The 24,511-nt window shown below is 46.0% G+C and overlaps 2 protein-coding genes across 2 annotated transcripts in view; both read left to right on the plus strand.

Moving 5' to 3' along the window:
• Positions 1 to 24,511, plus strand: part of ITGA9 (integrin subunit alpha 9) — a 362,863-nt gene that overhangs the window by 168,659 nt on the left and 169,693 nt on the right. Inside the window, exon 16 of the mRNA XM_061127757.1 lies at positions 13,826 to 13,975. Within this exon, the coding sequence (XP_060983740.1) occupies positions 13,826 to 13,975 (150 nt within the window). The remainder of the gene's footprint in view (positions 1 to 13,825; positions 13,976 to 24,511) is intronic.
• Positions 16,697 to 17,271, plus strand: LOC133046262 (ATP synthase subunit d, mitochondrial-like). Its single transcript, XM_061129182.1, has one exon. It carries the CDS (start codon positions 16,747 to 16,749, stop codon positions 17,227 to 17,229), a length of 483 nt encoding a protein of 160 aa, XP_060985165.1. The 5' UTR covers positions 16,697 to 16,746; the 3' UTR covers positions 17,230 to 17,271.

Genomic DNA, 24,511 nt, shown 5'->3' on the forward strand with positions numbered 1-24,511 from the left:
CAGCTTTGGAAGCATATTTTGAAGCATTTCAGAAACCACAGGATGGTGCCTCTCATTGTATAGTTTCCCATTAAGACAAAGGCCTTGATCGTTCGTTTCTGTGCATGGACCTCTTTGGTAGTTGGGGGAAGCCTATGGTCCCCTTCTCAGAATAATGCTTTTAAAGTGCATAGATAAAACACACCAGATTTTAAAGAAACCAATTATGTTGAAATTCATGTATCAAAATGTTATAAAGAAAACCTGCTTTTATGGTATAATAATGTACCTGCTTTCTATTAGTGCATTAAATAATGAGCTTTTTTGAAATTTTGAAGTACTAAGGTGCATAGGCAATATTTCAAGGACTCTACAATTTGTAATATGATGTGCAAATATCTTAAATTTCTATTAAGGATGGAGTTGAAAGTCTGTCTAATGCTTCTGTCCTTTGCTGCCTACATTTATTTACTTATTAAAGTGTAGTTAATTTACAGTGTTGTGTTAATTTCTGGTGTGTAGCAAAGTGATTCAATTATACATATATATATTCTTTTTCATATTACTTTCCATTATAGTTTATTATAAAATATTGGATGTGATTCCCTGTGCTATACAGTAGGACCTTGTTTTGTTCTATATGTAGTGGTGTGTATATGTTAATCCCAAACTTCCTAATTTATCCCTCCCCTGCGTTTCCCTTTGGTACCATAAGTTTGTTTTCTATGCCTGTGAATCTGCTTCTACTTTGTCAGTTAGTTCATTTGTATCATTTTTTTAGATTCCACATATAAGTGATACCACGTGATATTTATCTGACTTCACTTAGTATGATCACCTCTAGTTGCATCCATGTTGCTGCAAATGGCATTGTTTCATTCATTTTTTTGGCTGAGTAATATTCCATTATCCATGTACTATGCCTTCTTTATCCATTCTCCCATCCATGGACATTTAGGTTGCTTCCATGTCTTGGCTGTGTACATTTATAATGAAAGGAAATGCTAAATTTTAGTGAGAGATTAGTAAAAATAAAAATGTACATATTTTTCTCCAAGTTCACAGACCCCCTGAATTCTCTTCTAGGTTAAGAACCTCTGCTTTAAGATATAATTTTGGTGGAAAGTATAAAACCAACAGAAATCTATGTGATTTATGAAACTTGCAGTAATAAATCATCAGCTGCTCAGGGCCAGTTCCCAGCCGTCGTCTTTGTGCGCTGTGCCTTCTATAAAACACGGTGGCTCATGTACAGGGGACAAAGATGCTTCGCAAATGGTTCTAAAAAAGAAAAGAAAAAAAAAAACAAAACAGATTTGCCTTGAAGAGGCCTAGCGCTGATCTGTGTCTTTAATTCATGGAATGCTAGCTCTTGTTTTTCTGAGAATGAATAAAAGAAGGGCAGAGTAAAACCCCGAGGTGCAAGTAATGGAGAATAATAGTCAATATGATAGTCTGCATGTAATTCCCACTCTTTTCCCCTGATGACTCAGATCTGCTTGTGTTTTGGTCACACATGAGCTCTGGGTCATCCCTCGCACTTTATTCAGCTTTTCTCACCTCTTTAACGAGATTGTAACCAACAAATTCAGTGTGGAATTGATTACAAGGTCTCCTGCATCTGGTTCCCCAGAAGCAGAAGCCAAAATGGAAATTTCTGCCAGAGGTGTCCTGGAAGCATGCATGCGTGCTCAGTTGTGTCTGACTGTCTGTGGCCCCTTGGACTGTAGCCTTCCAGGCTTGTCTGTCCCTGGGATCCTCCAGGCAAGAATAATGGAGTGGGTTGCCATTTCCTGCTCCATGGTATCTTCCTGACTCAGGGATTGGACTCACATCTCCTACGTCTTCTGTATTGACAGGCAGGTTCTTAACCACTGAGGCACCTGGGAAGCCTGTGCTAGAAGACTGCTCTCAGAAGTGAGGGGAACAGGATGGGGCAGGGATAAAAGTGAGTTAAGGTTGTGGTCTCACAAGCAGTCCAGCCTCAGCCTGGTCCCATGAGAGAGCTCTGGCCTATGAATCACTACTTCCAGAGCTTATCCACCCGGAGGCCAGCTGTCAGACCACTGCGCCAGCCAGCCAGTGGAATGGGCCACGTACTAGTTTTCTATGCTACAGAAAATGTTGCAAATTCAGTAGTTTAATACAAAACCCATTTATTATTTCTCAGTTTCCATAAGTAGTCTGAGCATGGTCCAGCTGGTCCCTGGTCAGCCCCTCAGGTGTCAGTCAGGTCACATCTGAGGTTGGAGACTTCTTCTAGGCTTATGTGGCTGGTGCCAGAATTCATGCCCTTGCAGCTGTGGAGCCCACAGCTGCTTGCTTCTTCAAGGTTGACAGGAAGCGCATCTCTTCTGCCTCCAGCCTCTTAGCTCAGGGAAGAACTAAGCCCTCCATTAAAGGAGGCCCACCCGGATCATGTCCTTTTTGATTAACTCACATTCAACTGATTGGAGACCTTCTTTACATCCGCATAATCCCTTCACCATTGCCATAGAATGTAACATAGTCATGGGAGTGACCTGTGTCCCGTTTATCCTTCCCACACTGGAGGGGAGAGGCGTGGGTCATTGGGGGTCATCTTAGGATTCTGCCTATCCCAGGGCATCCCTTGAAGGCATCTCTGGAGGAGAAGGGTCCCATCAGTCAGGGACAGTTCTCCTGAGAAGACTGTAGGTGTGAACCATTAGTAGCCAATGCCTGTATAGCAGCTGCGGGAGTGGGTGCACCAGTGGGTTGAGGGCATCTTGGCAGGGCACTGAGAGCATCTGGTCTGTATGAAGCTCCTGACCCCTGTAGTGAATGGAATGGAAACTCCTTGGTAGAAACCGCTTGCCTCAATTGTAATCCACGCTTCATGGTGGACATGTCTTAACATAAGAAGATGCAGAATGCTTTCTGACATGATGCTTTAAAATGGTGTTTTTTTTTTTTTAAACACTATCAGACCCAGCTAAACACATACCCCTTTTTATAGTAAATACTTTATAACATCACCACAGTCATTAAAAAAATAGGGAGCAGTCAAGGCTGATATGGAATGAGCTGCCTTAGGAGTCTTATTTCCGCCCCTTGTCCTGTTTGATTTCACATTTTTGCTGGCAGGATAGGTCTGAGGACACAGAGTCTGAACAAGGAGGATTTGTCACCTGCCAAGCAGCATCTCCTGGGAGCACTCAGGGCCTTATTGGTCACTATCAAGACCTTTTGTAGTGACCACAATCTGCCTTCTGTGCCCCATTTTTCTCCCGGGAAGAGGCTTAGATTCACAGGACCCACAGGGCTGTGGACGTCAGAGACTTCCCTGGCCACAGCCTCCCTCTCTGATCCCTGCTGCCTTTGTGCCCCTTCACAGAGTCTGGGGGTGCAGGATGAAGAGGGCTGCTGGTGCTGTGATCTGGCTGTGCCAAGTGGTTGAGGGTGAGATGTTGAGCAAGCAGGGACTCTTGTCTCTCCCTCCCTGCAAATCCGTATTTTATCTTTATATTGTGCACATATGTATAAGTATGTATTTCTGCTGCCACAAGTTTTTGCAACCCTAGTTACTGTGTGAGGTTGGGTTCCCTGGATGCAGAGCTTGAGAGAGGGATTTCCTTGCACAGGATTTATTATTGGGGAGCAGGATGAGGCTGGAGAAGTTCATCAAGCTTGTGACCTCAGCTGGAGAGCAGCCTCAGCCTGATCGCATGGGGAGCTCTGGGCCATGAAATGCACCATAGAGTTGTCCCACCTTGAGGCAAGAGATAACCTCTTTTTTACCCCCTTCACAGTCAGTTATTGCCAATGAGGCTGGGAAGGGGGCAGAAGAACTCCTGAGTGAAGTGGCTCTCATTTAACCAAGAATGTTTCTCCATAAGAGGAATTTGGGAGCTGATGGCAACCAACTTATAGCTCAGGGTAGGGGCACCAGCACCACTGAGGTCCCATCCTCCTCCCTTTCCATCCTGTTGGTCCTTCAGATCAACTCTGGGTTTCTTACCTTAAAGCTGGCTTTAAAAACTGCCAACAGTCCCCACTGCACACGGAGTGATGGACCCTCACCTCATTTCCGAGGTCCTGCCAGCTGGTTCCCTGCTGCCTTCCCTCCCTGCCCTTCACCCTGTGATCTTGCCCCACACCCCATTGTCAAGTGGTGATGGCAATGGTGATGATGCCATAGATACAGTGAGCGCTTCCTGAGTACCAGGAGCTCTCCATGGTGCTTGGCATCTGTAGTCTCTCATCTTCTCAACAGTCACGCAAGGTTTTCCCACCCAAGCTGTTTTACATCTGAGAAAACAGGTTTGGAAGGATTAAGTGACGTGAGCAGTGTCACGCAGTATGTGAGAGATGGAGCTGGGACTCCTCCCTTAGAGCCAGCACTGTCGGTGTCAAAGTCCTTGCTCTCCACCTTGTCTGCTGCCTCTGTTCCTTGACACACAGTTGTCTGTTAGACCTCCGCATCATCCCCACCAACTGATTCCCCTTCCCCCATCAGCCCGCTGAGCATCTCATCACCTTCTCTCTGAGGATTCTTGACATTCCCACTCCTGCACCTTTCGGGGTCGGAGGCGGTTTCCTCTCATGAGGTTCCCACGCTTCCTGTCCAGACATCTTTTTGCTCACACAGTCCTGCCTGCCTCGTCTCTGCTTCCCCACGCCTCACTGGTACCTGGTGCAGGTGCATAGCAGCCTGGTGTTGGCTGCAAGCAACCTTGTTGATGCTTTTTCTAATAGACTACTGCAATGTCAGCCCACTCACCCTCCACTCCTGCCTGCACACGCCTATCGTCCCAGCCCTGACCTGAGTGTCCTGTCCTGGCTGCTGCCTCAGCACAGTATTGTCAAGAGACCCAGGGAGCTCAAGGCAGAGCTGAACTCTGCAGTTAGCACTGTGAGCCAGCCCCACCTCACCTCCCTCTGCACATGGCTTACACTGTAACAGCTTTCCAGGCAGGGGCTGAGGAGGAATAATATTCTCAACAAATCTATTATTTGATGCTGTTAATAAGATGCATTCCCCACTTTAGAAACTTTAAATAGGAGGCTGAGGGAAGGCCTTTGATTTAGGGAAAGGCAGCACTGCTGCTGCTGCTAAGTCACTTCAGTCGTGTCCGACCCTGCGCGACCCCATAGACGGCAGCCCACCAGGCTCCCCCGTCCCTGGGATTCTCCAGGCAAGAACACTGGAGTGGGTTGCCATTTCCTTCTCCAATGCATGAAAGTGAAAAGTGAAAGTGAAGTCGCTCAGTTGTGTCCGACTCTTAGCGACCTCATGGACTGCAGCCTATCAGGCTCCTCCGTCCATGGGATTTTCCAGGCAGAAAATAATTAACTGCCAGATTGTATCCTCAGGACCCTGGAGGACTGAAGTCAGAGGGCTTGTGTCCTCAAGAAAGTCCCATGGAAGTGGCAGCCTTGGGCTGGGCCGTGGAGGGTGGATCCTGTTCCGTGGGGATGAGAGCACTGCAGACGTGGAGTCGGCAGAGCTGAGGCATAGGTGGGGACTGCAGTCGGCCCGAGCAGATGCACTCAGCACAGTTGTGTCCTCTTCTCCGAAAGCTTGCTTTATCAGGTCAAGATGCAAAGAGAAGAGATTCTAGGATTTTCAACTGCTTGCTGAGCCAAGTCAGTACTCCCTCCCCCTTCCCACTTCTCTTTCACTATTGACTCCAGGGGTCTCAGGGCATTTCTGTCCCAACATGAGGATTGAGGCTGACACGCCCGCTGGATGAAGGGCTTGTGGCTGAGGTTTGTGGAGCGGGAAGGCCTGCCTGGGGACTCCGGCCATATTTCTTTTGCTGGTTACACTGGGAGCATTTTCTTCTGTGTTAGTTTCATGGTTAGTTAGTGTTTGTTGCTCAGTCTTGTCTGACTCTTTGAGACCCCATGGGCTGTAGCCCACCAGGCTTCTCTGTCCATGGACTTCTCATATGCACCTACAGATATTTTTATCAGAGCCACCTTGGAGGTTTGAAGATGAGAGGAAGAGAAAATTAAAACAAGGAGCGTTAGATTCTAAGACAGCATTCCATTTCCTCTGGAGGACACAAAAGCTGGATATCTCCAGGCTGGGCCAGTTCCATGTAGTATCACTTAGCTGTCAAGTGATACATGGCGTTATCTATGGTATAATTAAAATGTCTCTTTGCAAAGAACATTCTACAAGGATGTGTCATGCTCTTAGAAAATCATTTCCAAAGTCAAAAGTTCTAACCTCCCATTGGCATGTTTTGGAAATGAACGCAGAAAAAAAAATCCCAAAACATATAAACATATAAGTTGACTAAATAAGCAATCCCCACTTATGCACACATACTCTCAAATATAAAAACAAACCTTTTCAAGTATCCAAGGAGATATTGTTTTATCTTTGAAGAGGGAAAAGCATCAATGGGCTTATATGATTTTCACAGATTAACAGAATAATTTATGCAGATATGTTACTTAAAGAGTAATGAATGCTTTCATGCCCTTCCTGGGCACTGATGCTTACCAGGGGATGATACATTTCAGGCTGATAATGATATCCATTTCCATATGATATTACATATAAAGTAGTATGTGCATGCATGCTCAGTTGCTTTAGTCATGCTTTTGTGACCCTATGGACTGTAGCGCGCCAGACTCCTCTGTCCAGGCAATTCTCCAGGCAAGAATATTGGAGTTCTTTGCCAAGCCCCCCTCCAGGGGCTCTTCCTGACTTAGGAATTGAACCCACGTCTCCTGCATTGTCAGGCGGGTTCTTCACCACTAGCACCACCTGGGAAGACCAAAGTTGTATGTAGTCAGAATTAAAATCTCTACTCTTGTTGAGAAACTTACAGAATTTTCTCCCTTGGTGTTAATTTAAATTTTCATTTGTTTATTTTTTAATTTATAGAACTCTAAATGAAACCACATGTGGCCTTAGCTTGTTCCCTAGTGAAATGTGTCCTTGCGACATGCACTGTTCATTTTGTAGCAGGGTAGTTTTCACAGATTTTTATATCAAAATTGCCACTTAAAAGATTATGGTAAAAATAACAATAGCCACTATTTATTGCCCACCTTTGCTACGCTAGGCGTTGGGTTGGATGTTTCATATAATTATAGAGACTATTAAATCACTCTGAGTATGTCATGCCTTTCACTGTGGCCTTTTCTGAACTTCATTTCTGAATTTTCTGCCCTCTTTCTTCCCCATGCTTCATTCTGCATATTTTCTGTTGACTTGCCTTCTGAATCACTGGTCTTCCCTGCTGTGTCATCTGCAGCTAACTACATCTTCTCTTGTCTTCTCAGCACCTTGGCCACTGCCTTCTTCTTGGTTTCTTAGTCTCATAACCCTGAAATTGTGGAATCCACCAATGTCCTGAGAATAAATGTGGTGTCAAATATCAGATTTGTCTCCACGTGCTTCTCTTTTTAGAATCTTGATCCTCAAGTCCTGGCTGCCTTAGTAGCTCTGAGCTTTAAGTTTATCTTCACAGACTCATAAGACTGCCAGGGACTCAGAACTCCAGAACTCAACCTTTTAGCAACCAGTTCACAGTCAGATTCTCAGCTTCTTATTCCAGGCTTCTTACAGACCTTTAAACAGCTCAAGGAAAGAGTTCCCTGAATCCCCAGTCCCCAAGCTTTTTGGCGGCAGGGACCAGTTTCATGGAAGACAATTTTTCCACAGACCAGGGATGGGGGGGATGGTTTGGGGATGATTCAAGCATGTTACATTTATCAGTAATATGCCCTTCCTGCAAGTGGGGGGGGGGTGGTGCAGCTATAAATACAGATGAAGCTGTGTCCACCCTCACCTGCTCTGTGGCCTGGTTGGGGACCCCTACCCTAGATAGTTCCCTGATACGTTTAGACAGGCTTATATGTTGTATGTGTGTGTTGTCTGGCTTTTCTGGTTGTTCTCAGTGGGATGGTATGTCTTCGACAAGTCCCTCTATTAGTATTATCCCTAGAAATGCAAAAATCCTCAGTTACTTTTAGAAGAATCTTTAAGCTTTAATCTAAGCTTTAATTGTTAATCTAAGCTGTCCTCTAACACGTTAACTACCATTCTCATAGTTATGATTATTGAGATAACAGAAAAGGCCTCCACCTCCAAGACTTCTCATTTCTAGGACTGCCTTCAAGGTAATCATAAAGTTGGGTGTAGAGAGCAGAGGAATTCTGAGAAAGGATACAGGAGGGAGTGGACAAAAAGATCTTGTTTGGAAAAAGAAAAATACTGAGGCCTTTAAAACAAAAACAAAAGCCCATAGAGGGTTTTTCCCAAACCAAATGTCTGGCTTAATGCTAGCTGCTTATTTGTTGGCCTTCTCTATTTGCAAATTGAAAGTAAAACCAACCCTTCCTGTTTTCATGTCGTTTACTACTATAGCTGCTAGTTGGCTAAGGAGGATAAAAACCCGTTATTTCTTGGAGAAAAGCAATGTGAGGTCGGTTTCTAGTTCACCTGGCTGGTCAAGAGGTGTATGGTGCTTGAGTCCTACTCATGTTGGGTCGTGGTGTGGCTTGGAATAGAGTCCCCCAGAGAGTGGTGCGTACCTCCCATCAGCCAGGTCAATGGGAGCTTTGATACTCCTTATATACTCACCAGGGAAAATTCCCTGGTTCCGCGAGTAGAGGAGACAGAAGACTTTGGGACTTCCGACTCTCACAATAGCCTAGATGCCGGAGGATAACAGGACAGAGAGTACCTCTCCTCTGGTGGGATTTTTGCGTGGCTGGCCCCTGCCAGTCTCAAGTATACCCTGGTGGGGTATACTTCGATTTCTTCTGAGTTACTTCGATTTCATTTTCAGAGCAAGGTAATGAATGACAAGGAAAAGCTTGAACGACAAGGAAGAGTTCCCCATGAGGGAACGGGGGTCCTCAGTTATGTTTCCGTGAGGGTCTCTCTTGCTGTTGTCAGCAGACTCTTCTGGGCCCGGTGATCCTTTCTTAGGGCCCCAACACAATAGCTCTGTGTGTGAGGTGCGCCAAGGGAGGAGGAAGGTGTAATTCAAAGGAGAGCAAAGCCCGTCCCTGGGAGGATAAGTGGACAAGCTCATAGTGTAGGCAGAGGGTCTGTAGTGAGTCTGGATGGGTCAGTGATGGGGAGCCTGGACTTGAAAGCTGGGACAGGGGAACAAGTTTGTGGAACAGAAAGGAAGCCTGGGGTTTTAGGCCCAAATCAGTGTATTCTGGGAGATGCTTTGTGGAGTTGGCATCTGGAGGTGAGAAGAGGATTTCTGTGTTGTAACAAAACTCAGTATATTCACCACTGAATGACTCTCTCCTGGTTCCCCGTGGTGATGAGAGGCTGCCAGGTCCACCAGGAGGGCACCTTCCATGGGTTCTCTCTCATCCCCCAGCTCTCCTAACCAAACTCCAGTCATCTCCCTCTGCTGCTTCCTATCCCCCTGCTGTGTCCTGGCTTGATCCTCTTTCCAGGTGGTGCATGTGTTTCTGCGTGCTAAGTCGCTTCAGTTGTATCCAACTCTTTGCGACCCTATGGACTGTAGCCCGCCAGGCTCCTCTGTCCATGGGATTCTCCAGGCAAGAATACTGGAGTGGGTTGCCATGCCCTCCTCCAGGGGATCTTCCTGACCCAGAGACGGAACCCAGGTCTTTTATGTCTCCTGCATTGACAGGCAGGTTCTTGACCACTAGCACCACTTAGGAAGCCCTCCCAGGTGGTACTTATGAGTGGGAAAGAATCCGCCTGCCGGTGCAAGAGTCGAAAAGTAAAGAGATGCGGGTTTGATCACTGGGTCGGGAATATGCCCTGGAGTAGGAAATAGCAACCCACTCCAGTATTCTTGCCTGGAAAATTTCATGGACAGAGGAGCCTGGTGGACTACAGTCCATGAGGTCATGAAGAATCAGCTGCAACCATGTGACTTAGCATACACATTTTTCCCCGGGGCCCCTATTTATACTGAACCCAGAAGACCTACATGCATCGGTCCACTTCCATGTACAGCCTGAGGGATCTTTCTATAACATAGCCTCCTTGCTGGCCTCCCTGCCTCCAATCTTACCCCATCCATCCAAGAAACCAGAGGGATTTTTCTGTAACTCAGCCTCTCGCATCACCTTACCTGCCTGCCAGCTCTGCCTAGAGTTTAGATTGAAATCAGCAGCCTGTAAGTCCCCCTGAAATCTGATCTCTGCTGTAGCCATCTCTCCTCCCACCTGCCCGCAAGCCTGCTCTTCTCACCTTTGCGGAACACATGTAATCCACTGGATGGCTGTGCCCTCGCCCCCTGCTGTCTGTACCGGCCCTGCCTGCTGTCTGGCTGATGTCTCTCTGTCTTCTGACGAGTCCAGGAGCACCTCCTCTGAGAAGCCCGCCAGCCCTTAGTCCAGATCAGAAACCCTGTTTGTGTTCCCAAAGCCACCTCTATCCTATTATGTGTTGTACTAGGTCATCACTGTCTGCCTGTTTCCTTCAAAGTCTGTCTCCCTGGGGCCCAGCACGTTGCCTGGCGTAAAGTAAGCACCCAGTAAATTTCTAATTGCACATATGTCAAGTTCCCTATAAAACCTCAGCCGCCGCAAAATCTGCCACCAGTCTGAGGTTTCTCCTCCTCAGATGCAGTCTGAGTTTTCAGAACAGGAGACTCCAGTAGATTTTTTGCAGAAAAAGGTGGGTTGTTGGCTTTTAGTCTGTCAGAATAAGTGTGTATTCAGCATGGGAAGTTTTAGGGTGTCGTGGTGAATATTTTCAAGCAGTGAAAAAATTTCAGCGATTAGGGTCTGCACCCAACCCGTAAACCTCCACCTAAGGGGTCCCTTCACGTCGGTGCAGTGCTGAGCTGAGGGAAGCTGTGCTTCCAGAAATGCAAAGGAAACCATGAAATGGTGCTGCTACCTCTCCCTTGCAGCTCAGATAAAACGAAACACAGTGTGGGCAAGAAGGACTGTCCTTTGGGGAGTGCTGGCTCATTTCTATTTGCCGTGCCTTCCCCTGCCTCCACCCGTAGCTCAGTGTAGGGTAGGACCCTTCTGCCCAGAGCTTTTGGGACATGTCGTAAGAAAGTGTTGTTCTAACATCTTAGTGAAAACTGACTCATGCAGTCAGTGCTGGAACACAGCATCTGCACCCCTAGATGTCCTAGCTCATCACTCACCCCAAATGGCTGTGCCCCAACTAAGACTTCTCCCCCCATCGGTCATGGCTTGAATGGCTGCACATTCAGAAATAGGCCTCATGTAAACTCCCTGTTAATTAGTTATTTGTCATTTACTCACATTCTTCCTGGAATGAGGGACATTTCTTTCCTGCCCTGTGTCCCCCTAAGTAATTAAGTAATATTTCAGGGTGAGGTCAGAACAATTGGGATGATTTTTATACAGCGTTTGACAGACTTCAAGGAAAGCAGTTTTGCTTCTGGTTCTAAGAATGAGTCCAATCCTGTCACTTACTGATTTGGGGGTGGAGCACAGTTTATTTGAGCTCCGGGGCCTTTGTTTATCTCATCTGTAAAATGGGAGCAACACAGTCTACCAGCTCAGGTGTTGTGTGGATTAAGTAAAAGGATGTCTGTGGGAGAGGTTGGCCCAGTTTCTAGAATACATGTGGTAGCCAGGAAACATTCAGTGACTTCTGCCTCCCCCAGCCCCATCCTCCGTTCCTCCCACAAGAATAACATCGTGTAATAACTGAATTCTTTTGACATGAGGGATTTAAATGCAGAACCTTAAGGCAGTCACCCTTAAAGAATCACTGAAGCATTTATCTGTGAAAACATTAAGAGTGCACTCATTCACTGTTCTCTGCACCCAGACTTTAAATTCTGTTTTGGAGAGTCAGTCAGTAGGCACCTGGATCCCAGGTAGGTGTTTTGCTCCCGGAAAGGACATGAATATTAAAGATATGCACCTAAAATCTGAAATTTGAGAGAATTTCCTGGAAATATCTTATCCAAAGGCTCACCTGTCACTCCCCTGAACAGTCCTGTGTTTTATTTATGCAAATGATTGAATCTCTTCTCAACTGAATGCTTTTTTGAGCACAGATATAAGCCACCTGCTGGTCACTCAGGCTCCCATCCCCAGAGTGATTAGTCTCCCATGCCCCACATTCAGCAACCCCATCTGCCTCCCCTCCCATGCCACTCTGGCCTGGATGCCATCTCTTCTCCTGGGCTGCTGTGGGAGATTTTCTATGTCTCTGAACATGCTCTGCACCACATACATACCCCCACGGAACTCCCAGGAAACACAGGGTTCTGTGCCCCAGTAAACCTGGGGTCACCCTACTCTTTCTGGGAGACAGTTGCTGTAAAAACATACAATAAACAAAAGACGCAGACCCCTGTTTAACCTGGTGTCCCCTCCAGCTTGTTCAATCACAGACCCTTTCATTTACTACCCTCCTTGGGAAACTGAGGCTCACAGACCCATCTTGGAGAATGCCGCTACCGAATGGTCAGATGGGCTGCCATTCATTCACTTATTTAAGCAGCTCTGAGTCCAAACACTGGTGGGTAAGGACCTCTGTGGGAAAAAAACTCTGTGTTAAAAATGGTTGGGGGTGGGTAGCTCTATGTGCTAACCTGGAACCACCTCCAGAGTACATGCTGAGTAAGGAAAGCAAAGTGCAATCATCAGTTACCTAAGTATGCTTAGACTGGACAGATACCATGAAACTGACAGGCATGTCTGCCTCTGGAGGGGGCACTGGGTTTCCAGGGGGCGTGGGGTGGGCTATGAGCCAGCTCCTCACTGTGTGCCTCTTGGGAACTTTAAAACTTTCTACTGTTTTGAACACTGCACTCGCCTGTTTCCAACTCCGCCAGACTTTACACAGAGTATAGTTTGAAGTCCTTGGCTCTGCTTGAGGCTTTGGGGTTGGGTGGCCTCTGCCCGCCCACCTAGCGCCTCTTACTCCCGCTGGCCTGCCGGCTCCTGCCGTTTCTCCTTGATAGATGCAGGCAGCGGAGACGTGGCTCGTTGGTGCTACTTCTCAGATTTGCCCTGCTCCCCTTGGAAGCCCACCTTCCGTAGCGTGTGCTGGCCAGGGATGCAGGGAAACTAATGCTTTATTCCTGCCTCGCTGTCTAACTTGTGAGCCTGGGGGAGCCGGAGTCCCAGGGAGACAGTGGAGCGGACTTGAGCAGAAAGGCCAGGAACTCCGGGATTGAGCTGATGTGACTCAGAATCCTTATTAGCCTTGTGGCCTGGGGAACTTGTGCCTTCATCTTCCCTTTATTATACAGTGGAGGGGAGTAAGCCCAGCTCTCATGGTTTGTGTGTGTGGCTTACCTCTCAAGAACATCTTGCATGGTGCCTGGCATCTTGTAGGTCTTCTTTGGGACTATCAGCCTATCACTCCCTTGGCTCTTGAAGTCCTAGGGTCTGAAGGGAAGAACACAGGCTTGAAGTCAGCCTTCATCGCTGGCTCCAAGGAGCCCAACGCTGGGAAGCCATCAGGCCCCCATGCCTACAGGTCCCCTGCCCTAACACACAGTCTGTATTTATCTCAACTCAGAAGAGCTTTGATGATCAAAACACCGTGGATCGGAAGGGTTATTAGTGCTGCACTGTCAGTACAGATGCTCGCCAGCCCGCCAACTAGCTTATAAGAATATTTGGAAGATGACTAAGGTAATGTCTTCCACATGCTAAAGAGACCAGGATTTCGCACCACGCAAGGTAGAGTGGGAAAACCCCCGCTCATTAGCGGAGTGACCTTGGACAAGACAGTCACTGCCCTTGGCCTCATTACCTCATCTTAAAATATGCAAGCAATAAAATCCAGCCTCACAAGGGTGGTTTGTGAGGCTCACATGGGGCGGGCCGTGTGGAAGGTCTTTGTAAACTGTTGAAATGCTCTGCACATGTCAGCAGTGCCTGCCATTCACGAGCCTCGTGTTTATTGTTTCAGCGGAGAGTACAGGACGTCATCAGCCCCATCGTGTTCGAGGCCGCCTACAGCCTGGGCGAGCATGTGACGGGAGAGGAGGAGAAGGAGCTGCCAGCCCTCACCCCCGTGCTCCGCTGGAAAAAGGGACAAAAGATTGCCCAGAAGAATCAGGTACCTGAAAACTCATGGTTAGAACCCCAGATGGCAGGTGCACATGCAAAAGTAACGTCTCTGGTGGCATGGGAGCCCAAGGCTGGGCATACCCCCTCCTGGGCCTCCCTTTCCTGATCTGCAAAATGATGAAATGTATGATTTGGGGGTTTGTGTCTAATAACCATATGATTTAAACTCACTGAGGCTATTCCCAAACAATTAGAAAATGATGATCCCTTTGAGGTCATGAACTGGCTGCTTGGTCCCCGCACTTGCATCCTTTTCCTGCAGTATTTCCAGAGCTCAGATCAGTACCTAGTGAGTGCTCTACATACATGTTTTATTGATGGGACTGTGAGTGGTTGAGGAAGCCAGAACTTCCTCTTGTTAGAATTGGTGGCTGAGTTGAGAACGCTCAGCTCAGTTGTCTTTGGAATGAATGAGTGCAGGCTGTCATCATCCTCCCCAGGCTCAGCAGGTTCTGGGCTGTGCTGCTGTGTGGAGGAGTTGCAGGGCCATGTGGGATGCAGGTTGTACAAGGCCGTGCGGAGTAGGAGTGAGCCATGAGCTAATCCCACACAGCAGCACTGGCCTGTCTGCCCCAAGCAATCTGGAAGATGTGCGGTGCTGACTCTGTTGCAGGAAATGCGCACGGAACCTGCTATCCCAGGTCTGAGTCTAAATCTTTCTCTAACACCCAAGATCATCACAGATCCAGGACCTGGGGAAGGTCAGACAAAACTGTTTTTTAGCTAAACCAGACTCCTGGGTAGGGTGGGGACAAAGCTGTGGAACCACTCACCAGCCCCACCCTCCACAGTTCTGACTGCTCTGAGCTTGTGGGAAAACTAGCAGATCATGACCCACGCCTTGCAGATGAGAGTTGTAAACAGAATCATAGACAAGAGTTTGAAGTTCGAGATGTAAGATTTTTACCAAGATATCCCCATTCTCTCCCAAAGTCTGTCCCGTGTGGTCTTGGGTCAGGTTCCCCAGAAGCAGTGCCTGAAGCAGGGGTTTGGGAGCACTTGGTCTAATAAGGCAGTGTTCTTAGAGAAATCTGTAAGAAAAGGGAAGGGGTGAGCAAGGATGTGCTCTCAGGCAAAGTCTAGCCTTGGCCTGAGGCTGGGAGCTCTGGAGCATAAATTACACCGAAGAGCCATCCTCTCCTTGAGGGAAGGTGCTGACCTTTTGTACCCCTTATTATCAGCCACTGGCTGACTATGGGGGGTAGAAGGGGACTGTAACCATCCTTGAAGGAGATTCCCTCTAGCTGTGGACAGTTCTCCCAAAATTGGAGAGATTTTTTTTTTTTTAAGGACCCACCAACTTGCAAGAAGGATAAATCCAAAGTATCCTAGGTACATCAGTTTGAAATGTCACTACACCTAAGACATAAGGAAAATTCTTAATGCCTCTATGACAAAGAGTACAGGATGGTGATAGTGGGGAATATATATCCACTCACAACATAATTAGAATCACACTAACTAGACTTCTTATTAGTAAGATTGGAAGCTAGCATATATGAAATAAGAGCTTCAGAGCTCTGAGAAAAGGTGATTTTGAAACTAGGGTTTTATACTTAGCCTAAAAGTCAAGGACTGCAAGGAGATCCAACCAGTCCATCCTAAGGGAGATCAGTCCTGGGTGTTCACTGGAAGGACTGATGCTGAAGCTGAAACTCCAACACTTTGGCCACCTCATGCGAAGAGTTGACTCATTGAAAAAGACCCTGATGCTGGGAGGGATTGGGGGCAGGAGGAGAAGGGGACGACAGAGGATGAGATAGCTGGATGGCATTACCGACTCGATGGACATGAGTTTGCGTACTCTGGGAGTTGGTGATGGACAGGGAGACCTGGCGTGCTGCAATTCATGGGGTCGAAAAAAGTCGGACACGACTGAATGACTGAACTGAACTGAACTGAAAAGTCAAGTGTGAGGTTGAAATAAAGTAATTATTCAGACAAGTATCTACCCAGAAAGTTTATATCCCTGGTAACCTTTCCAAGGAAGTTACCTAAGATGCACTCCAAGAAAAAAGGGTGACAACTAGAAGGAGCAAAATGTTGAATGTGAGAACAAACTCTTAGAAGTCCAATGATAAGAAATTCCAGGATTGCAGTTGTGTAGCATGTCTAAAAAACAATTGATCAGTTTAGAGCAAGGGATTAATGAACTTTGAGAAGAATGAAGCTGGCCATAGACAGAATGACAAGAAAGCAGCAAATAATCAGGATACAGTGTAGATGGAATGTATGTTTTCTATGGATACAAAAAAAATGAAGGCAATCAAAAACTCCCAGAAAAGTAAAAATATGGCTAATACGTCATGGTTTTTCAATATAAAACAAAACATGGTAGGATGTTAAGCCAGTAAAACAGTATATGGAAGAGAAGGATCTTAATACTAGAAACATTGCCCCTTAAGTAAAAGTTGAGTTTTCTGGTGGTTTAACTTTGTACCTGTGTAGAGGAGGATTTGTGATCATGACATTTGTCTTGGCTCTGCTGTGAATAGTAATCATGAGGCCATAATACTAGCACTGTTTATTGGTGTTCAGTATTTACAATCAAACCCAAATCAGAGCTATGGTTAGAGTGCCTAATATACATATCATTAAATTTTACTGCACAGAGTTTAATATAGGACAACAGAAGTTGTTTTAATATCTTAATTTTTAAAATTAGTGAGCCAAGAGATATTGTAAAACCTGATGAAACAGTAAAAAGCTGTTTATTACTTAAAATTTCAAAGGTTACCCAGGTTGGTAAAGGATCTCAAGATGGCTGGACGGAAACTTGCTCTAAAAACCATTGACCGGGTAGCTTTCGAGGAGATCATCCCCCAAAACCGGAAGGCCGTGACTAACTCCTTGAAGTCCTGGAATGAGACCCTCACCTCCAGGCTGGCTACTCTGCCTGAGAAGCCACCTGCCATCGACTGGGCTTACTCCAAGGCCAACGTGGCAAAGGCTGGCTTGGTGGATGACTTTGAGAAGTTTAATGCCCTGAAGGTTCCTATACCAAAGGATAAATATGCTACCCAGGTGGACGCTGAAGAAAAAGAAGATGTGAAAAGTTGTGTTGAGCTTTTGTCTCTTTCAAAGACCAGGATTCAGGAATATGAGAAAGAGCTGGAGAAGATGAGGAACATAATTCCATTTGACCAGATGACCATTGAGAACTTGAATGAAGTCTTTCCAAAAACCAAATTAGACAAGAAGAAGTACCCCTACTGGCCTCACAAGCCAATTGAGAGCTTATAAGCTCAAGTCTGGGAGAAAGCTCTGGCCCTCGAATTATATACACTCTGGACATTAAAAATAATCACATAGTAAAAAAAGAATTGCAAAGGTTACCAGTAGAGCAGTGCTTCTTAAAGTGTGGCCGCCCAACCAGCAGTATTAGCCTCCCTTGGGATATTGTCAGAAAAGAAAGTTCTTGGGCCCCACTCCAGACCCTTTGAATTAGAAACTCATGGGGTGGATCCCAGAAACCTTAGTTTTAACAAACTGATTAGGTGAGTCTGATGCAGTTAACATTTGAAACAATAGAAGAGCTAAGAGTAACTATCTATCTACCTGTCAAAACTAGGAAGGTGAATGGTGGGAGGGGACCTTTATGTAGGTAAGTTCAATTCTTATCTATCATGGAAGGAGTTCAGTGAAATAATGTCTAAATCTAATAAATCAAGAAGTGATAGCATTGATACTACTACTTTTCTAGGGATTTTCTAGTATTTTCTAGGGACATGGAAATAACCATCCAAAGAAACATAAAGGGACATAACTACAATGGGTAATAGTGGTTCCTCCTGAGAGGAGAACTCAGTATAGAGAGGTGTAGGGTAGAAGGTTATTATTTTAACCATGTGATTCTTTGGTTGAAAATAAAATGAAAGAAAAATATTGTCCTTAGATTGAGAAGATTGTCTCGGAGCCTGAGAAAAAAATTGGGGAGAGTGATCCTTGCTTTACTCCTTTTCCTGATTATATATATATAAAAGATAATTTAATGATCTTCGTCCATGTGTCTTCCAGATGTTGGCTCAGTTTAAGGGGAAGAAAAATTCGGAGAGCTAGGCCCACTGTGTGAAGCAGAGCTGTTTTTTAACTTGTGTATATATGAGAGGTCCACAAAGAATATCTGACCTCTTTCACAGGAAGAAATAAGCTCATGAGAGCTCTTCATTTTGCCAGATAACATTAAAATGTAAGTGCCATGGTCTCTTCAACCAAAAGGCACCAAACCCATGTTGGTGCACAGGATTGCACAATGGAGCAGGTTAAATTATGGTGATCTTTTAGAGTCGAGAGTCCTCCCCCATTGATGGTCTAGTTCAGGTGGAATAGCTGTATAGACAGTGCATATAACATGTAGCCAGTGACTAAAGCATGTTAAGTGCAGGCTTACTGATGGATCCCAGGCTTTTGGCAGAGAGTCGGAGTGAGTGAGGCAGGCAGGAGGCCAGACCTTCCCTCTGCAGGGTGAAGAACGGTCTTGGGAGAAAATGGCCTCCAGGGTAGGTGCCAGGCTGTCTGAGTGAATAGTGGGGTTGCCACCAATGCTGAGGATGGATTGGGATTCTGGGCACTCAAGGGATATTGGCGCTCTAACCCTGAAAACCTCTGTAGGACATACAGCCTATTGAGTGCATTTTTCTACCTTAAAATTGTAAGGAGAGCAGAGACCTGCCTGTCTGTCTCCTCAAGAAATATTTGATATAAAAGTAACAACAAGTGTTTTATCCATTAGTCAGAAGGGTATTTAAAAGAACTATAAATCTAAGAGCAGTTCAGTTAATTGAATGTCTGCTCCATGTAAGACCTGTATAAAAAGATAAATGAAACTTTGCTGTATTAGTAGACTTAGAGACTATAAGAATAACATATACAGAGCAGAAAGCCAGATTCAGACTAATGTGTGTGAATTTCACTCCGAGACCTCTTCCAACTGAAGATGCTCCAACTCAATGGACATAAATTTGAGCAAACTCCTAGAGACAGTGGAGAACAGAGGAGCCTGGCATGCTACAGTCTATGGGGTCACAAAGAGTCAGACATGCCTAAGAGACTAAACAACAACTATTCAGAAGGGAGAATTGGAGGGAGATTCATGGAGGAAGTAGGATTTGGATACTCGGGACTGGAGAGGTTTGACTAACAGAAGGGACTGATGGATGCTAATGGTCTTCCATGTGGCTGAAGTGAAGGGAAGGAGATGGGCCTTCAGGGCTGGAGGTACAGTCGGACAGTCTAAGGCTACCTGGTTACTGACCAGGGAGTTGGACTAGAATGGTCTTGTAGGGTACAGGAGATGATCACATCTTCTTGAGACAGTCTGCCTGGGTGGGGGGGTGGGGGGGCACTAAGGAGCTCTCACAGCGGCCCCAGGAAGTTCTTGCAGGTCAGTTCACGAAGGTCCTGTCTGATACACTCATAGTTCCTAGAGGGTCTCAGCTGCTGAAAGAAGGTGGAACAGTCCTGGGAAGCCTGCTGGCCTGTGTGCTAGGAAAGAAGCAAAACTATCATTGGGGCCCTTATGTTCCCCCTCCAGATGAGCATACTAGTGGTGATGACAGAGGCCCTCGTTTCACACCCTGTACATGGAGTAGAGCTTTGGAAATGAAAACTGCTCTCAGGTTTCCTCAAAAAAACCCCAAAGGGACCTGGCGGGGGCTGGGCTTCCAGGCCACCCGCTGCAGTAGACAGAATGGACCCTAAAGATGACATCATATCATCTGTGAATGTGATGCATCACATGGCAAAGGGACTTTGCAGATATAACTAAGGTTATGGGCTTTACACTAGGCAGAGTATTCTGCAATATCCAGCCAGGCCTGATCTTTCTCCACCTGGAGGAAGGAGGAAGGTGGTAGAACAGAAGGTCAGAGAGATATGAAGCTTGAGAACATCTTAACCTGCCATTGCTGGCTTTGAAGATGGAGGTGCAACTTGACAAGGAATGCAGACAACTTTGAGAGGCTGGGAGAGGTTCCCAGATGAGTGTCAGCAAGGAAATGGGGACCTTGGTCCTACAACCATGGGGAAATGAATTCTTCCAATAACCTGAATAAGCCTGGAAGCAGATTCTCCCCCAGAGCCTCCAGATAAGGACCCAGATTAGGTAACACTTTGATTTTGGCTGTTGATCCCCAATACCTAGCATTGCCTGACTCACAGAGGTTGCTCAGTAAACCTATCGCAGTAGAAAGAGCCCTTCTGAGAGAGCACAAAGCTGGGTCTTCCTGTGGAGTTTGGACGTCATATCACAACGTCTCCGCTACAGATTCAGCAAAGCTCTATATATGCTCCGTGAACTCTCTAAGAATTCCTCCCAGGCAGGAGAACCTGGTGTGTGATTTAGGACGATTTTCCTACACCACAACACAGTTGTGCATGTGTGAGTATATTTTTTTTTCAAAGACCAAGATGAAGGAGACATGGCTGGTGAAACCAAAGGCATTGGCTGTGTTGAGAATACTCACTTTGTCATCTTTCAAGGGAAAGGTGAGCTGTTTTACTCTAATATTAACATTTTGCTATGTCAAAGCCATAAACTCTGAGCCTCCCTTGTGCTGGAAACCATCACCATCTGGACCTCCCACCCCAGCCCCTCAATGTCAGGATGTATTGGGTGCCAGCAGTGTGCCCGTGAAGACTCACTGTTTGTTCAGCCTGGACATTAGGTAATGCTTTCCTGGCTGAGGTGCCTAACTGGCTTCAAATGCCGTTATTTGCAGCTAGAAGGTTTATTTTCATTATCATATACAAAGTCTCTGCAGAAGAAAGGAAAGCTGAGAAGTTGGCAGGGAGGAGAGAGCAGAGGAACTTCCAGACATCAGAGCTGGACAGGTATCAGAGACCATCCAGCCTGGGGCACACACCTGGATTCAAGGGAGCAGGCTGGCCCAGTGGAGGAGGAGAAGGTGTGTTAGAGGAGGAGGTGTCCACCTTCCTCCCTGTTTCAGCCAGATTAGTCCTACTTTTATAGGCATCATCTGTTTGGCATCAGCTTCTGGCTAATCTTTTCAGGAAGGGCACCATGATGAAATGTGTGGGAAAACCATCTAGTTTTGGGTACATGTGAGGAGAACAAGTGCATAGTTCAGCGTTACTGATCAGGATGTCTGGCTGTGTTTGTAGCTCAGGCTTCCCGTCAGGATTAATCCAAAGAGCAGAAGAGAGGACACACCTACTGTCAAAGGCCAGTCTGTATTTGCAGTCACCTGTTGAATTTTTACAGCTTCTTCCTCAATGTTAGATTTTAGCTTTGCAATTTTTTTTTTAATGTGGGATTCATTTCATTCTTTCTTTTATTCTTTTTAGTATTCAAAGAAGATTTAGTATTTTTCCTTATCAAATGCTTATAAAAATTGGAGAGAGGGGAACACTTCCTAACTCATTTTATGAGGCCAGGATTAGCCTAATCTCAAACCAGACAAAAACAGCACACAAAAAAAGAAAACGGTAGGCCGGTATCTCTGATGAACGTAGATGTAAAAATATTCAACAAAATATTAGCAAACTGAATTATGACTGTTATCTTTGCAGTTTCTGGAATGGGTATGTTCTGGTCCTCTAAAACTCTTTTCAGAAGAAGATAGTGGCTTCCTCCAAATCTTTAGCCTGTAAAGATTTCTTCTGTATTGTCCTGCCTTATTGAAAACCTCCCCCACAAGTACGTGGAGTGCATGTGTAAACAAGCGAGGGTGCATGTCCAGTGGACAGTCTCTTAACTGGGGAAGAAATCTTAGCCCCTCTCTCATTGTCTTCTGAGATGACTCGGGGAATCAAAGGCCAGGCTCTTGCTACTTGAACTGATGCCTGGGGCCATTCAGGTGAGTTTCTTGCAGAGAGGGGAGGAATCTTCTCCAGCTTGAAGCCATGTTTCTCATTCCTAAATGCCTGACTACCTCTTACTCAGTGGCTTTTAGAACCTGGCTAGCATATTCTTCCTTTCCTTTGACAGCACCAGCCCTTTTCCTTGAAATCATTGGTTCTGTTTTCTGCATCTTGTGACTAATTAACAGTAACTTTCTTAAAAAAAAATAAATGAAACACAGAACTCAAATGATTCCAGGGTAAGAATCAAGGCAAAGAAATTCTGGCCCTTCAAAAAAAGAAGGCGGCTTCCCAGGTGGCACTAGTGGTAAAGAACGCACCTGCCAATGTGGGAGACGCAGGTTCGATCCCTAGGTCGGGAAGATTCCCTGGAGAAAGGCACAGCAACCCACTCTAGTGTTCTTGCCTGGAGAGTCCCAGGGGCTACAGTTCATGGAGTTGCAAAGAGTCGGACATGACTGAAGTGACTTAGCACACACACACACACACACACACACACACACACACACACAAAGAAGAAGAAGAAAAGAAAGAAATTCTGGTCCTGGGGAAGGGGGTAGTAGGAGATCCCTAGGGGAGCGTTGACACTGAGGTTGCAGAGGGACGTGAAATGTGGTGTGGAAAAGGCCTCCCAGGCCCAGGCAGACCTGGAAAGGGCCCTGGGAAGGTCCAGAGGCCAGGTGCAGGCCCAGGTGGGCAGGCCCTCCCTGAGCAGCTCCATGCCCACTCAGTCATCACAGGGTTTGAACTAGATCATCAAAATGTTGCCTTCAGGCAACAGGGGTTGTTCTCCCAACCACAGGGCCATGCCGTAAACCAAAGAGTTCCCAAAGAGAGAAGCATTTATTCCTTCCAGGTTTTCCACAGAGTATGGGGTATGGAGGTAGGCAGGGGGCATGAAGCAAAATCTGTGCCATATTTGTTGTTTAGAGGGAGACCAACAGGACTCCTCCCATGATTTCAAAATCTGAAAGGACAATTTATATAGACCCTGAGATAGAATTTCTCAACTTTAATTTTATAAAGTATTTGTCTTTATTTTTGTGGACATGCTATTCTTTGGAAAGCAAGTCTGTCTGCGTGACCTGCTTTTAAATACCAAGCTAAGTCATTTGGGTACAGGACTCAATAGAGCTGAAATTCCTGAGACCACCCTGAGCTCTTTATTTATTTATTTATTTTTCACCCTGCGCTCTTTAATGTGCCACATTAAGGACAGCTTTCCCTGGAGGAGGAAATGGCAACCCACTCCAGTACTCTTGCCTGGAGAATCCCATGGACAGAGGAGCCTAACTGGCTACAGTCCATGTGATTGCAAAGAGGGAGACATGACTGAGCAACTAACACTTTCTTTCACTTTCAAGGATGACTTTGGATTCTGGAAAAAGCATTAAAACAGAATTGGGAAAGAGAAACCTCTTACACTCAGGTCATGGCATTTACATATACACACATGTTTAATACTATGCTAGATGCTGGGAGCTGCAGCTGTGAGTTACGTATAGCTGGGACCTCTGGGAACTTATGTGGGACAATGAGAGGAACTGCAGTTCAGAAATGTCCCTCCTGTTGTCCAGGCAAAGATCCTCTGCAATGTCAGATCTCTCATCAGGAAATGTCTCACTCATTTTAGCTTACAAATAGCCTTGGGGTGGGATTTGAAAAGCATTAATTCCCACGCAATCCAATTGTCCTATTTTCTCAGGTCTCAGCATGGGACTTGGTTGCCATAACAACCCTATAAACAGTGTCTAACCTATGTCAATGATTATATATATTTTAAAGCTAATATCACCAACTCCAAGAAACTGATCCTCCTCTGAACGTGACAGCTGGGATAGACTAAGAATCTTACTTCCTGCTAGATCAGAAGGGAACATTTTCTTTCTCCTAGTGCAGATTTCGGTGAGAGAAAAGGGGCCCTACAAGGCTTAAGCAGCTGGGAGACCTGCTGCTTTGAAGTCAGTCTTGACCAGGGCAGCCATTGAGCCATCACACACATCCAAGGTTGTTTAGGCCTTGGTGGCCACAGCTTTGTGAGAAAAACACAGCTACCTCCAGCCTCTGCTCTGTTTCAGAGCAAAATGTAACCTGAACTGAATTCATTGTGTTCAACCCCCACCTCCTCCATGACCTAAAGGGAAGGAAGAAACAAGTATCCAAATGTTCTAGAACAGGAATGGGCAAGCTACACTTTGCTGGCCAAATCTGGCCTGTCTGTTTTTGTAAATAAAGTTTTATTGAGACACAACCATGGCCGTTTCTTTAAATATGTCTGCTTTTGCTTTGGCAACAGAACAGAGCAGTTGTAGCTGAGGCCACATGGCTCACGGGTTGAAAATATTCACTGTCTGGCCCATTCCAGAACAATCTGGCCACCTTCCTCTAAAAGGAGAGCAGTAAGGGCTGGGGGAGAAGCTGGAGAAAGGGTTTCAAAGAGAAAAGTATATTCTCTAGAAAAAGCTGAGGTGAAGCTCAGGGCGAGGAAGGAGCCAGCGTGGAGATCCAGTCCATGAGGCTGAGGAGGCTGCTGGGTGCCCAGAGCACAAAGTCAGAGGAAACGGTCATCTCTTGAGAGAAGGGATTTAACCTCCTGTAACCAGAGAGGAATCAGAGATGGTGGCTTCTTGGCTCTGTTTCCATTTTCCAGAAAGGCTGCTTCCAGGTTAAAAAAAAAATGGACAAGTCTTTCCCAAGCAGAGGT

This window comes from Dama dama, chromosome 24, assembly GCF_033118175.1.
Source record: "Dama dama isolate Ldn47 chromosome 24, ASM3311817v1, whole genome shotgun sequence".
In the NCBI taxonomy this organism is placed as follows: Eukaryota; Metazoa; Chordata; class Mammalia; order Artiodactyla; family Cervidae; genus Dama; species Dama dama.

Coding starts and splice junctions, on each gene's coding strand:
- LOC133046262 (XM_061129182.1), top strand. CDS start 16,747: ATGGCTGGACGGAAACTTGCTCTAAAAACCATTGACCGGGTAGCTTTC.